Source organism: Brienomyrus brachyistius, chromosome 1 (genome assembly GCF_023856365.1).
Source record: "Brienomyrus brachyistius isolate T26 chromosome 1, BBRACH_0.4, whole genome shotgun sequence".
Taxonomy (NCBI): Eukaryota; Metazoa; Chordata; class Actinopteri; order Osteoglossiformes; family Mormyridae; genus Brienomyrus; species Brienomyrus brachyistius.
The window spans coordinates 55,830,527-55,845,014 of NC_064533.1; the positions used below are offsets into that span (position 1 = coordinate 55,830,527).

The 14,488-nt window shown below is 38.9% G+C and overlaps 1 protein-coding gene and 1 long non-coding RNA gene across 7 annotated transcripts in view; both read left to right on the top strand.

Moving 5' to 3' along the window:
* Positions 1 to 14,488, top strand: part of LOC125750518 (carboxy-terminal domain RNA polymerase II polypeptide A small phosphatase 1-like) — a 27,456-nt gene continuing 12,968 nt past the window's right edge. For 2 of the 6 annotated variants that reach the window (XM_049028425.1, XM_049028470.1), the window contains exon 1: positions 365 to 672. Coding sequence is in view for 1 of the 6 variants with exons in the window: in XM_049028479.1 (XP_048884436.1) it covers positions 32 to 53; positions 583 to 672 (112 nt within the window). In the remaining 5 variants the exon portion in view is untranslated. Of the gene's footprint in view, positions 54 to 353; positions 673 to 10,677; positions 13,722 to 13,820; positions 13,842 to 14,488 lie in introns of those variants that run through there. The other 4 variants (XM_049028479.1, XM_049028441.1, XM_049028462.1 and 1 more) reach the window with 4 other exon arrangements.
* Positions 687 to 3,055, top strand: LOC125750550 (uncharacterized). Its single transcript, XR_007400369.1, has 2 exons — positions 687 to 1,805; positions 2,671 to 3,055. It is a non-coding gene; the product is annotated as an uncharacterized LOC125750550 (long non-coding RNA).

Consider the following 14,488-nt stretch of genomic DNA (forward strand, 5'->3'; position numbering starts at 1 on the left):
AGCTTTCGTGCCCTAAGCCCCTTGGAGCAAAATGGCTGCCTTACGTCACTCAGGTGGGTGTTGCAAACTAGAGCAGCCCGAGGTTAGTTACTCCCCAAAAAGATGGGTATGAAAGGCGCTATATCAAAGCTGCCCATTATAACTACTATTGTTATTATTATTTGATCGGCGCACGTTTGGGAACCGTATGTGCATATCATGCACACCTGCCATCCCCTAAAGCCCTCAGTGAGCCTGGAATCCAGTTAAGGCTGCGCGGCTCCCGGTCCGAGGTCCCAGCGCGGCAGCGGAAGAGCGCAGTTGCCGCTTTAAGAGGGAGGGGAACCCTTGAAACAGTCAAGTTCCATGTTTGTATCTTGAAATTGAGAGCCTAGATGAACTCCATGTTGTTACAAAGTTATGTGCAGCAAACTTTTGTTTTATGTTTAAATATATTTATTTCCGGTTATACTTTTTAATGACTTTTTGAATTCATGCACACATCGGAATTGAGGATATTTATATTTAATGGTCGAGAGTCAGTACATATTTAACGTAATTAACTTAATATTTCAATAAAATTATAGTTTGAATTGCACTTAGGATTTATGGATCTCATGGGCCAACCTTCCTCGTCAATAATCACTCAAGCTAGCAAAGATGAAGAGGCCAACGCGTCTGTGAGAGGCAGAGGTAAGATTGAAAAGTTTTGCAGAGTTGCGGAGCTGTCAAGCGCATCGGGCACCGTCTAGTTGCTTTAAAAATGAATCGCTGCCGGGGTCTTACAAGCACCCACACGACTGTATGCAGAAAGAGTAAGGTCATTTTGAATTTTAATAACCAAGACAACATCCCGAGTGCTTGTTTTTTGTGGTGCATAATACGTTGCACCACGTAATAATGTGTAATGCTTTGGTAAAATGTACGAAATTTAATTTAAGAATGTTTGACAGTTTTATAACTCTCTCTTTATAATATCTCTAGTGTTTTATACTTTGACAACAGGACAATGCGACAGAACGCTAATAGTATGCACCTTGTTTTCCTGTGAGTTTCTAGACACATCATGTAGTGTATCCACACTCAGAATAACTGGAGGGAATCCCCCTCCAGAAACCCTTAACACATCCAGATGCTCCACGACACTTCGCTGCATAGTTAATTGCCGGTTTACTAATGAGACAAATTCTCAACCACGCCTTTTAATTAAAAAATAATCACCGTAGAGGTGCACTTACAATTACTACCTACCGTAGCATCCGTCCCGATGTTGTCTATCATAATACAGAGGCAGGACTTTAAACGTGTGCGCGAGGACCTCTGCTGTTTGCGCGCGTCGGTAGCATTACTCTCGTTTGAAATGTTCGGGTGTTCAAATACGTTTAGAGAGACGTAATGGATTATCGTTATCACTGAACTTAGGCTTCATATTTCATCCATCCATTTTCTGAAAGTACCTTTCTGGTCATTGAAAACGGTGTATCCATTAATAGGATCTGCCATGTTTAAGTTATATTTGGAATATTTTTTCTTCACATCTGTTTTTGTCTTTGACGTTATGCACGACTTAATGAGTATTTTCTTGTCAGCTAAAGTATAGAGTCTTTACTGAGGCGCAAATTTTGAAAGTAATAACCCAGCAAACAATTTTCAGTTCGGCGAACGTTCCGTGAATGTTGAGCGGTGCGGGAATGTTCCTAGGATCACCATAAGCGAACGTTCCGACAGCGTAATTCAGGAAAGTTTTCTTAACGTTTCCGGAAGGTTCGTTTTTGAGAAACTGTACCGTTCTCCAAACGTTCGTAGAACATTCTCCAAAGTTCAAGGTAAATATACGAAATGTATATTAAAATATGGCATCGCCTAGTTTTTTCTTATTGTGTTCTGTTAGAAACGTGTTATATCTTGATTATTTTCAACAGGTGGTGTGCCGAATTCTGCACCCCTGCCGTGAAATGCACCCACTGTCGGGAGCGCGCACCGCTCTTTTCTTCGATTCGAAGGGGGAAAAGGCGTAGTTCCGTAAATCTAAATGTGCAGCAGAAATATTAAATTGTGGACAAAAATAAATGACCAAATATGTATAAGAAATAATATTATGTAATTGTCTTTGGTTATTAAAGCAAAGGAATTCCTTGTTCACAAACTAGCAAACTGATGACAAGACAAATAACCTACGTTCTCTTTCGGGGCCATCTTCTAAATGTGCAAATGCAATTTAATATTTCTGTTGCCCATTTGGATTTACGGAACTACGTCTTTTCCCCCTTCGAATCGAAAAAAAAGAGCGGTGCACGCTCCCGACAGGGGGTACATTTCACGACAGGGGTGCAGATTTCGGCATAACTCGGGCAGTGGGATTGGTTCTCCGGTAATTAGCAGTGCTATTTAGGCAGAGAAAATCTGTGGCCGAATGATTGGGACTGATGGCAGTGGTTTGTCTTCCCCTTTCCCGTCTGTTGGCGTGGCTTTTGTTTAGTATGGTAGGTTATAACTTGGGGGTTGTGGTTTCTTAATTATTTCTACTATTGGGCTTACTTTTCTTTTGTTCGGTGTAGTTTTCTAGCCACAGTCTTTGGTTTTGTGGCTTTCATCCCTATTTTCGTGCTTTGTTCTAGTGCAGGTACGTGGCCTGTCCTATTGTAATGTTTGTTTGAGTGCATTTATTTACAATGGTTTTGTGTTTTGTAGAATGGAGTTATGACTTCCCCCCGCGACCCAGTAGGATAAGCGGTTTGGAAAATGGATGGATGGAGTTCTGACTTCGCCTTCCATTATCCCGGAGGGGTGTATTCGTCCCCCCTGCTAATTCAGCGAGGCTCCGTGAGATTGTCGTCACTGGAATCCGGAGTGGGCGCATTAATGATGAGTAGCCTCGTGGGCCAAAAGGCTGATTTTTCGTTGCTGTTTTGCTCTGACTGGATTTGTGTTTATGTATGGGTTGTGTGTTTTTTCTTAACTTTCATGATCGATTGGGGAGGTGCGGGTGGTTCTAACGGGCGGCTAGAGTCATCCGATGGTGGGACCGCTTGTGTATTGAATGTTTTCTTATGCCTATTGTGTGTGTGTGTGTGTGCGCGCGCACGAGTGATGTGACTATGGGAGTACACTATCAGCTAGTCTGTCTCCCTGTAGCCCTGCCTAGTCGTGACTGATTTTCTTTCATTAGTTTTGTGGAGCTCTCTTTGTTTTGGTGGTCTATGTAATTCTTGTATTTAAGCTTTTATTTGTTTATAAAGAACATTGTAATATATATTGCAATTTTAAGTTTTTAGATCTTGTTTGTGTTTTTTTTTTTTTCTGATTTGTGTAATAAAAATTGTGTAAGTCAATTCACGTCTGCTGCTTAGTGCATTGGACTTGTGTGGGTGATCAATTGGAAGTAGTTATCCTGTATTTATCCCCTGGGGGGTTTATTTGATCTGCCCTCTAGGATGGCGTACTTGGGCCATTGGACATAGTGCCCCCCCCCCCTTCCCTTACTGCTTTACCACATTATTATTCTTTATCTCCTACCAGCCCAGCATACGGTTTTTGGCTGAGCGGTGCGGAAACGTTCCCAAGATCACTTAAGCGAACGTAATTCAGGAAAGTTAACGTTTTCCGAACTGTTAATTTTTGAGAAACCGTACGTTCCACGGAATGTCATACAAACATTGGGAGAACATTCTCAAGTTTGTGGTAAATGTAAGAAATTTACAAACGATAAGAGGCCGTTTGGGCCATCAAAGCTCGGTTGGGGAGAACGTAACTAATAGCTCAGAGTTGTTAAAATCTTATCTAGCTGATTTATATGTAAAATGTGGCATGGCCTAGTTTTTTCTTATCTTACTGGGTTTCCTCACAACACAGCAATTATAGGATATGCAGTGTCTGTGTCATGGTCTGCACTCCTCTGCTGCCGCCATTAAATCTGAGGGGGATGTGTCTCCCTCACACTTCATGATTATTCGTTTGGATCCCCCCATGTCATGCCCTCGCAGACAGGAACCACAAGCTGAGCTGGGTTACGGCTAATGAGAGGGCACATATAAACAGCCAAAGTCCTCAGTTCAACGCGAAGTATTGCGCGAATGATTTCAAGCCTTACCGAGCATTTACTTGTCCATCGTGTTACCCTCATTCCCAACCTTTTCCGTTTACCCTGTGTTTATTCCTTACCTGTCTCATCTTCCTTTTCCAGACCCGCTCCCGAACCTGATCCGTCTTCCCTGCCGAGCCCGGCACGTCCTGTTCCCGCTCCCCTGTGTGGTCCCATCCCGTGCCTTCCCGTAGTACGGACTCCCCGGCCTCTGACTTACCTGCCCGTTTACCGACCACGATATTCGCCTGTCCCCTCCATTACTTCTGCCTGGTTCAAACCCATAAATCCCATTCTGGTTTGCATCCCTGGATCTGTGCTTTCCTGCCCAGGAACTTGACACCCCACATTTAACATTAAATATTAGTTTTATGCCAGTGTGTCCCTCCCCCACATTCAAAATGCTTCTGACGCCTCTGCAGTACAGCAACCACATATTGTTCAAAGTACGGTCTATGTAATATTTATCAATTCAATTTTCGAAGCACAGACAGATATTTGGAGTTCAAATATCCAAAGTTGGCATTATGAAACTACTGCTCCTGGACTCAAATAATTCAATATTGTAGTGATTCTCTCCCCAGTTCCCGACGAGGATTAGTAAGACACCGAATCAGCCTATGAAAATTTTCCAAAAGTCCAAAATAATCCCAAAAATATACAAATGTAAAACATAACGAATTATCAGAACTACATAGCTAAATATCAGAAACAGAAATTAAACATTTCACTTAGCTCGTTCAAATGTGTTTTTATTATACGACATATGTATGATACATTTGTATATAATGATGGCTGCCAAAATACATTTACAATAAGTTAATAAAATTCCATTGTATAGAAATGGATGAGGCCGAGGGGTCATTGCAGCCAAAATGAACATTTCAATATTCTGGCCCTAACAGATGCATCCTGACTTTAAAGTGTAAACATTCCATGAAACTTGAGAGCACTGCATGTCATATTTTTTTCCAGTATTGTAACATTAACATTTTTCATTGGTCATGTATGACTAAATGTAAGTGCAGAAAACATCATGTTGAAGTTCATTGCTCCTAGTTAGAGTTTCGGGATATTACATATATAATTCTCTACCAGAAATCCTGTCAGGTTAGCATAGCTGGCTTACACTGAAAGTTAAATATGTGAATCAAAAAGTTAAAAAAACCCTAGAAATCCTGTCAGATTAGTGTGTGTAATGGTAAAAAATGTTACATGAAATCTTCTCATAAATCATTTCATATAATATGACATACATAGACATTTTATACAACATTCACATCATCCGTCAGGCAAGGCACTGCTTCCTCAGACGACAAGTAACGTCCACAAGCGCGTCGGCTTTTTCAAATCTCTTGCTTTATCTGGGACCAATCGATTAGGTTCATGTGTCAAGTACTGATGGAATACCCGGATGGGCTCTCGTTTTTTGGATTTAATAGAGTACACACTGGAGACAATTTTAATGGGCAGTCAAATTTAGAGATCAGTGTTAATAGACACACCACAGCGCACAACAAAATGTATCTTCTGCATTTAACCCATATGCCCTAAAGGTTATTAGAGAGAGATGGAATACTGCTTCTTTCAAAAAGATTTATGACCTAAAGATCAAAGGGTCAATTTGTCAAAGATTACAGGTTGGGTCAAAGGTCACGAAGATCAAAGGTTTGGGGTCACAGAGGTCATTCGTGACAGGGTCATGTGACGTCACGACTAGTGGCCAGTGTTATTAATTATTTCCAGATGTTGGATTGGAAATGTTGCAGATAAGGAATTCTACCGCCCTCTGAGGTTGGCTGTGTCTGCAAAGGACTTGGACATTCGGAGAGCGATGTTGGAGCTTATCCCGGTGTTGTACGAGTCTGAAAGAAACTCTGGGAAAATGAGAGAGTTGGAGCGTAGAATGAGAGGAGGTGTATCTGATGCTATCCTCCAATAAACGCTTTGCACCCCCCGAAGCAGTTTGGCCATGTGTCTGTGTTTGTGAAAGTGGCAGGGAGGGAGGGGGAGCAGGGTAGTGTCTGACTCCCGCAGCACTCCCGTGTTATTTATTTTATTTTAAATAATAAAACACCCGGTCAGGTTACATTTTAACAATCATTTGATAAGTGTACACAAAAATTTTTGTACAAGCTTGAAAAATAAAACACACGTATTCATGATACATTTTAAAACACTTGTGCAACTTTGAAAATAAAAAAAACTTCGTTACATTAACAAAATCTCCTTTGATAAAAAGCCTACAAAATTTTTGCAACTTTGCTTTTGTAAAATAAAAGCCACATCCATATTAGATTTCAAAACTATTTCGCAAAATGAATGCATAAAACTTTGTACATTTTAAAAACACGCTTGGGTTGCATACACATAACAAAATATTTTTGTACAATGTCTCTGGAAAATAAAATACCCGAACATCTTACATCTTAAAACATCTTTACATCTTATTTTGAAAAACTTTCATGTTACATCTTAAAACATTTGTGTAACTAAAAAACTATGGTCAAGTAATATTACCAAAACAAAACTCATGATAAATTTATACAATTTGTGCAACATGTTTGAAAAATAAACAATGTACAACTATGTTGAATTTACATTAACAAAACAAATTTGATAAATGCATACATTTTGTACAACACCTGTAAATGTTACATCTTTCAAAACACTTTTATGTAACATTTTAAAACATCTGCATATCTTACTTAACTTTTAAGCAACTTTTATGTTACATTAACAAACTCATTCCATGAAGTATTTTTTTAAGACGTACAACACCCTTTTTGCGATGCTGCTAGTTTTACATTTCAGTAACCAAAAGGTAGTTTCCCCACTAGTCAACAATATGCTTTTGTTTTAAATGACCCTGGCCTTTTTATCAAGAGGTCCATTAAACAGGTGAAACGTTTTCACATTACGTTTGGTTTTGTTATAGTGCGTTATAATAGGCGATTATCCCGATGCCTTTCATTTAACATGCTTAACCTTCGTCCTGTGTTAGGTTTCTGTCTCCTGTGTCAGACGGGTCGGTGCCAAGTTATGTCTTAAATCAGTCATAAAATACCCTCAAAACAATTATTTATCATCTATTTTGTTTCTTACCTCTTTGTTACTTTGTTAGGTTTCCTTATCCATGAAAAGATTGGTTTTAATATTTTTGGTGTGGCTTTCTGGACCTTTCTTTTGACAGCATACCTCTCGTTTTCAATAAAAAAAATATGACAAAATAAACCTCAAGAAAATTATATAAATAAATTGAATTGGTCTTGTCTTGCCTTACGTGTATGGACATGTCTTGCCTTGATTTTATTTTAATTTATTTTGTTTAGATGTTCCATACAAAGTCAAAAAGCCTCGATGCAGTACATAAATCTATGTGCTGCTTTTATGCATTTTAAACTTAGAAACGGGTCGGTGCCGACCCTAATCTCACATAAAGGTAATAATGTCTCTAAGGACAGTAGGAGGGGTCAGGGGGTCTTCGACCCTCGCTTCACTAGACGCTGCGGGTGGCGAGTCGTATTGAGCAAAGTAAAGCATATTATTTTCATTGTTAAGTCCGACCACGTTGTTGATGATGTCGATTTCATCTAATAAGGCTTCGGGTATAGGAGGGGGTGTTGCTCCGTCCATACCTACTGATTCAGGTCTTATGTAGATTGCCTTGACAGACCCACTCGATCCGCGCCATCTCGTAGAAAGAACACAGAATACCACAATCTTATTTTAATGTATAGCGTTTATCATAAAACATGTGTAAAAGAAATAATATACTCACTCTATGGATGTTCTGTGTAGTTTTCTTTTTTTCTTTTTTACAGTGGGGTACGGTGACCGCTCACTGTAATAAATATCTGTGGCTGGTTGCATTCCTTTTAGTAGTAGATATGCATGGAAAGACAAACTTTTATCTTTTCTTAGGATTCTTTAATGAGAAATACAGCGTGTCAAGTTTTGTTTCTTAATTATGTCGATTGTCTATTTGATGTTGTAAGTTACAGTGTTGTGCTTTTATATTCCGATTGTAGTCATGCGCAGACACAGACGTTACGCTCGACCCGGGATGATCTACAGTGGGGAGAAAATAACAGGTGTATGGGAAAACTACTTGGCCCTCAACTTTACCCCCAACTTCAAAAAAACTTTTTATGTTTTTTAAAGCTTCTTCAGATAACCGCACATTAAAGAAAAAGGAGGGCTCACCCTCACTTCCTAGACTGTTGCAGGGGTCAGACACTTTCACAAACACAGACACACAAACACGGGAGTGCTGCGGGGGACAGACACTACCCTGCTCCCTCTCCCTCCCTGCCACTTTCACAGACACATCACACGGTCAAGCTGCTGCAGGGGGGTGCAAAGTGTTTATTGGCGGATAGCTTCAGACACACCTCCTCCCATTCTATGCTCCAACTCTCTCATTTTCCCAGAGTTTCTTTCAGACTCGTACAACACCGGGATAAGCTCCAACATCGCTCTCCGAATGTCCAAGTCCTTTGCAGACACAGCCAACCTCAGAGGGCTGTAGAATTCCTTATCTGCAACATTTCCAGGCTCTGGACTGATGTGGACATCATTCACCTTCCGACAGTACCGCACCAGTGGCAGTCCCAGCAACATCTCGAAATAATTAACAACACTGCCCACTAGTCGTGACGTCACATGACCCTGCCCCCAGTGACTTCTGTGACCCCAACCCTTTGATATTCGTGACCTTTGACCCAACCTGTCATCTTCGACAAATTGACCCTTTGATCTTTATGTCATAAATCTTTTTGAAAGAAGCGGTATTCCATCTCTCTCTGTTATTTTATGGTTCTCCATCACTCTCCACAATTATTGGCACCCCTTGTAAAGATTTGTAAAAAAGGGTTAAAAAAATCTACCTCTCAGTTAAGTAGCTTCATCTGACACTCAAAAAATGAGAAAAATCTCACTTTTCTTTGAAAACGAAAAACGAATCCTGCGTCAAGTAATAATTATTTTCAATAAAAACACATGTGCTACAATTATTGGCACCTGTGCATTTAATACTTTGTACAACATCCCTTTGCCAGTATTAGAGCACAAAGTCTTCTCCTATAACATTTTATAAGGTTGGAGAATACCAAACAGGGCATCTGAGACCTTTCCTCTTTACACAATCTCTCCAGATCATCCAGGGTCCTCGGCCCTCTCTTGTGCTCTCTTCTCTTCAGCTCCGCCCACAGGTTTTCAGTGGGGTTCATGTCAGGGGACTGAGATGGCCATGGTAAAAGCTTGATTCTGTGATCACCTAACCATTTTTTTATTTGGACATGTTCTTAGGATAATTGTCCTGCTGGAAGATACAGTGGTGGCCCAGTTTTAGTTTTCTGGTGAGGGCAGCAAAATTTTGATTTAAAATATCCTGGCATTTCATGGAGCCCATAATGCCATGTACCATAACAAGGTTTCCATGGTTTTTGGAGGAAAAACATCCTCACAACATCACAGAACCTCCACCATATTTTAGATGGGATAAGGTTCTTTTTCCTACAGCCATCCTTCTTTTTACACCAAACCCACCTTGAATGTTTATTGCCAAAAAGCTCCATTTTTGTTTCATCAGACCATTGAATTTTGGTTCCAGTCAAAGTGGTAATAGTCTTTTACAAACTGCAGGTTTTCATTTGTGGTTAACTGACAAAAAAGCTTTTTTTCTGACATACCATCCAAATAATACGTTAGAATGAATGTAGTGTCTGATGGTTTTTTTTGGAGACGTGGTAATCCCACGATTTTACTTTGTCTTGTAATTCACAACCAGTGATCCTTGGGGATTTTTTGCCTCTCTTACAATCTTCATCACTGTATGTGGAGGAAAAATAAACTTGGGTCCTCTTCCAGGCAATTCCAGTTGTTGTCCAAGTTTTTATTTCCCTAACAGTAGAAATTGACATTTTCAGGCGAGTAGCTATTTTTCATACCCATTCCCTGACTTATGAAGGTCAACACACTTCTCCCTCATTTGGTTCATATGTTCTCTTATCTTTGCCATGTAGAATGTTGACTAAGGGAATTTGTGATCTATGTCACCTCATGTTTGTACCCCAGTTAATGAGGAAGTCATAGATGACAGCTTGAAGGTTCCTTTTCACTCCAATCAACTGGAAGATGTACAATTTACAAGGGAAATATGTTTCAGTTACATTGTGTTCACTATAATTTCCAGGAGTGTCAATAATTGTGGCATGTGAATTTTTGTTAAAAATAATTATTTCTTGATGAAGCTACTTCACAGAAAGGTAGATTTTTTTCTAACCCTTTTTACAAATTTTTACATGGGGTGCCAATAATTGTGGAGGGAGCTGTATAAAAAATAACCTCAAGGGAACATTCACAGAACGTTCATAAAAGGATACAAAAACGTATTCTTAGTAGAATCTTCAGGTAACGTTCCCTAAAGGTTCTCCCAAGGTTCCACAAAATGTGCTCTTTAGAGAATGTTCTAGGAACGTTTGTAAAAGGTTACAAAAACGTAGCCTTAGTAGAACCTTCAGGTAACGTTCCCTAAAGATTCTACCAAGGTTCCACAAAATGTGACCTTTAGAGAACGTTCTAGGAACATTCGTAAGAGGTCACATTTTGTGTAACCTTTTCAGAACATTCCAAGAACGTTCTCTAGAGGTCGGAGCCTTCAGGGAACCTTTATGGAACGTTTCCTGAACTTTCCATGTTTGCTGGGGAGTTTCCTCACAGCGCAACAATTACAGGATATGCAGTGTCTCCCTCATGGTCTGCCCTGCTCCGCTGCCAGTACAGCAACCACATATTGTTCAAAGTAATTTTTGTCTGTGTAATGTTTATCGTTCAATTTTCTAAGCACAGACGGATATTTGGAGTTCAAATATCCAAAGTTGGCATTATGAAATTACTGCTCCTGGACTCAATTCAATATTGTAGTGATTCTCTCTCCAGTTCCCGATGAGGATTAGTAAGACACCGAATCAGCCTACGAAAATTACCAAAAGTCCAAAATAATCCTAAAAATATTCAAATGTAAAACAACTTATAACGAATTATCAGAACTACATAACTATCAGAAACAGATATTAAACATTTCACTTAGCTTGTTCAAATGTGTTTTTATTAGGGCTGGTACTTTAATGTGTTAATTTTTTAAATGCGTTATTATTTCTGTAATTAATCAAAATTAATGCATTTTACTTGCACTATTCTGTCCTTGCTAATGTGATTGTGCAGTTTTTAGCTTGGCAGACAGCTAACAGGCTCCTCCAATAAACATCTGGGAAGCAAACCTTGCAGTTTGAGACGTTTACTAAAAGAGGTACTCTGAAACTGAACACATAATAGGCCTACATATTTTACAACATAAGAACATAAGAACTATACAAACGAGAGGAGGCCATTCGGCCCATCAACTCAAACAATACACAATAAATACTTTGCACTTACAAATGGTTAAATTAACTAGCGACTAGCGGAATGCTAATTGTTTATATTAGCTTTTTCACAGCTTGCGAACCGCTTAACAGCTTATCAGGTAAGTATTTAAGGTAAGTAATTATACCATTTTAGATGGTTGACGACACTTTATCTTGAACTGTTGGTCAACTGTTACGCTGGTCAGACAAAGCGTATATGTAATACTCGTATTGCAAGACCTCACTCGTTTATCAAGTTAAAATTAATTTAGCATTTTTACTCGTCTTGCAAAACACTCGCAAATCAAGTTACTTGCAATATGAGGTTTGACTGTAACTGTTTTATGTTTCATTGTTTTGTTACTATTTAACATTTGTGTATGTGCGACTTCAAGGAAACACTATTACTTTATTAAGGATTAAAAAACAGTCCAGCACTGTGTGGAAACACAGCACTTTATATGTGCACTTATAATCACTTTACCAGGGTCAGGTCACTAGCAACCGGCACTTTTTTGGATAATAAATAACTGTAGAACATTTTGTCTTAAATCTATGGTAAATTGTTTCTGATGAAGGGTGATTGTGATACCAATACTTGTGATAATCTGGAAACAACCAGCCAGCAAATAAGTTCTATCTCAGACTTGTGAAATGTGAAATGCTGTTTAGTAGTGATGGCCAAAACAGTGCTTCATGAATCATTTTCAGTATTTTTCAATTTAAATTATATTTCCACAGCTAGTTCTGGCAATAGTAGTGGTCATGAAAAATAATTACCCTGTACCATGCATTGATCACTAACTGCTATTCTGCTTCAGCTAACAGCATTGTAAGGAATTGTGGTTTTGATACACACTTCAGATAAGTAATGATATCTCAGCAACAACTTTGCATTTTCAATAGTATGGCAAGTACAGGTGTCTGCAATGATATTAATGAAGCTTCCATTAAATTTCATTCTAGCATATTTGTAACCTTAATTAATGTTATTACTTACACCTGTGCTTGTTATACTATTTCATTAAAAAGGCCCGTTAGTGATATGAAACCATGTGACGCTACATTTACATCAAGATATCTCAACAACACCTTAAAAACCAAAGACCAAATTTTCTGGAGATGTTCATGACATTATGATCTAGCTTTAGTAAAAAATTGAGCAATTTTGATCTGTAGGTGTTTTTGTTATTGAATATTTAATATTTTAATTGGTTATTACATAGTAATTATTCATATGGGCATAGCATGTTATTTATTCAGTCTATAGAACTGGACAATAGCTTTAAAACATCTGTGTCTGAATGTGAATTTTGTTTCTCTGCCAAAGAAGATACATTATTTGAAATATGAATATCAGTACTTAGTTATTAAATGCCATCTAACAAGACCCATAGGGCCTTGACAACCTGCATAGATAAGTAGGTATGTCTTAATGTTGAAAAGCTTGAGAACCATGGCCTATAAAAGAGACTGCCATATGTGTCTGCAGTAGCTTGTATTTGCTCTAAAGCTGTTGAAGCTTTGCTCACAGTACTGGTATGTTTACTTTTCTTTTATTTCTTTCTTGCATCATGTTAGTCTTGCTGTTGTGCTTGGTGCAGCAATTAAGGAATTGGGCTTATAACCTAGAGGTGTGGGCTTGAACCCCATCACACCTGCTATCTTTAGCCTCTGTGACATTTTGTACATGGCCACTGTGTTGAACTTTGTCAATGCTAGGTGCTGTAGGTAAAAACATCTGGGCAGTTGATTAGCAACTGTGAACTCAAGGGGAAAATCTGGTGGATAATGATATTGTCCTGGCTCGTTGTTTGGTTCTCTTAAGGTAATTTAAACAGGCTTGTGCAAAGACTGCCACTTCCACTTGGCCTCAAAACCAGTAATGCTCAGTATTTCACAACATTTTTCCACAGATCAAAAATCTGCAATTGTTGTTATTTTCAGTATATTTGCAGATATCTGTGATGAATCCCTTGCGTGGAACGTTTGACAAGAACAAAGAGAAAATGCCGGAAAGTTTTTAGAGATTCACAGTTATGGGCGTCTTTGGGGCCATCATTTTGGCAGGTTTCTGGTCATGTTACAGCTCTCTATTATTCACACCCATTTGCTGTAACTGTTGTGTTTTACACCAGGGGCCCCGCTGACTGCTGGATGTCTGTCTGATGGGGACTACTTTTCTTCTACTGTTGAGCCTTTCAGTGCATAGCTGGGGTGTAAAACTTTGGGTGCAATGCTATTCGATTCAGGTATGACTGGGGGAATTTAATTCAGTTAATCAATTATTTGATTATTTTTTTTAATCTAAATTCAAACCATTTTTGAATTCTTTCTTCACTTTGGAAAAGGGCTGATTGCCGAAAGCAGGGGTAAGTATAACGATCCTGGAGTGCTGGTATCCAACAGGTTTTATATCTTACTGTACCTGTGGCCTGTACTATGAAGTGGGGTTACTGGCTTATCGGGGTAACTTGTCGAATTTAAGCTACCACAGTTTAAATGGACTTCATATTCGTTCATTTACATTTTACCCAGATTACCTTAAATCTGGAAAATTACCCCTTTAAGCCAGTAAACCCTGTAGTACAGGCTCCTGGTCTCTGATGAACCATACTTCATCTCAGGCAGATAGTAACTCATCAGGTAGGATAGAAAACGTGCTGGATCCAGGTACTTCAGTATCAGGGTTACCTAGCCCTGATTCGTGTGCCAGTACTGCTATTTTGCATGTCCTGCATTCATGTACCTGCAGCGTATGACTGCGAGAGCCTGTTTGTTTATCATTAAGGTGGATATTGCCCCCAAAAATCAAATCCGACATTACTGGTTGATGCAGTTGAATTGCCATCTTAAAAATTGGTTCATCACGATGTATCAATGCATCTTTACTCCTAGTGCATTTTTTTTGTAATGTAAGATTTTTTTTTTTTACAGTGCATGAAAACATTGTACTGTTATTGCACTGTTATATTTACTATTTTTTGGAAATAAATTTTGTTCCAAATTGTAAAAAATT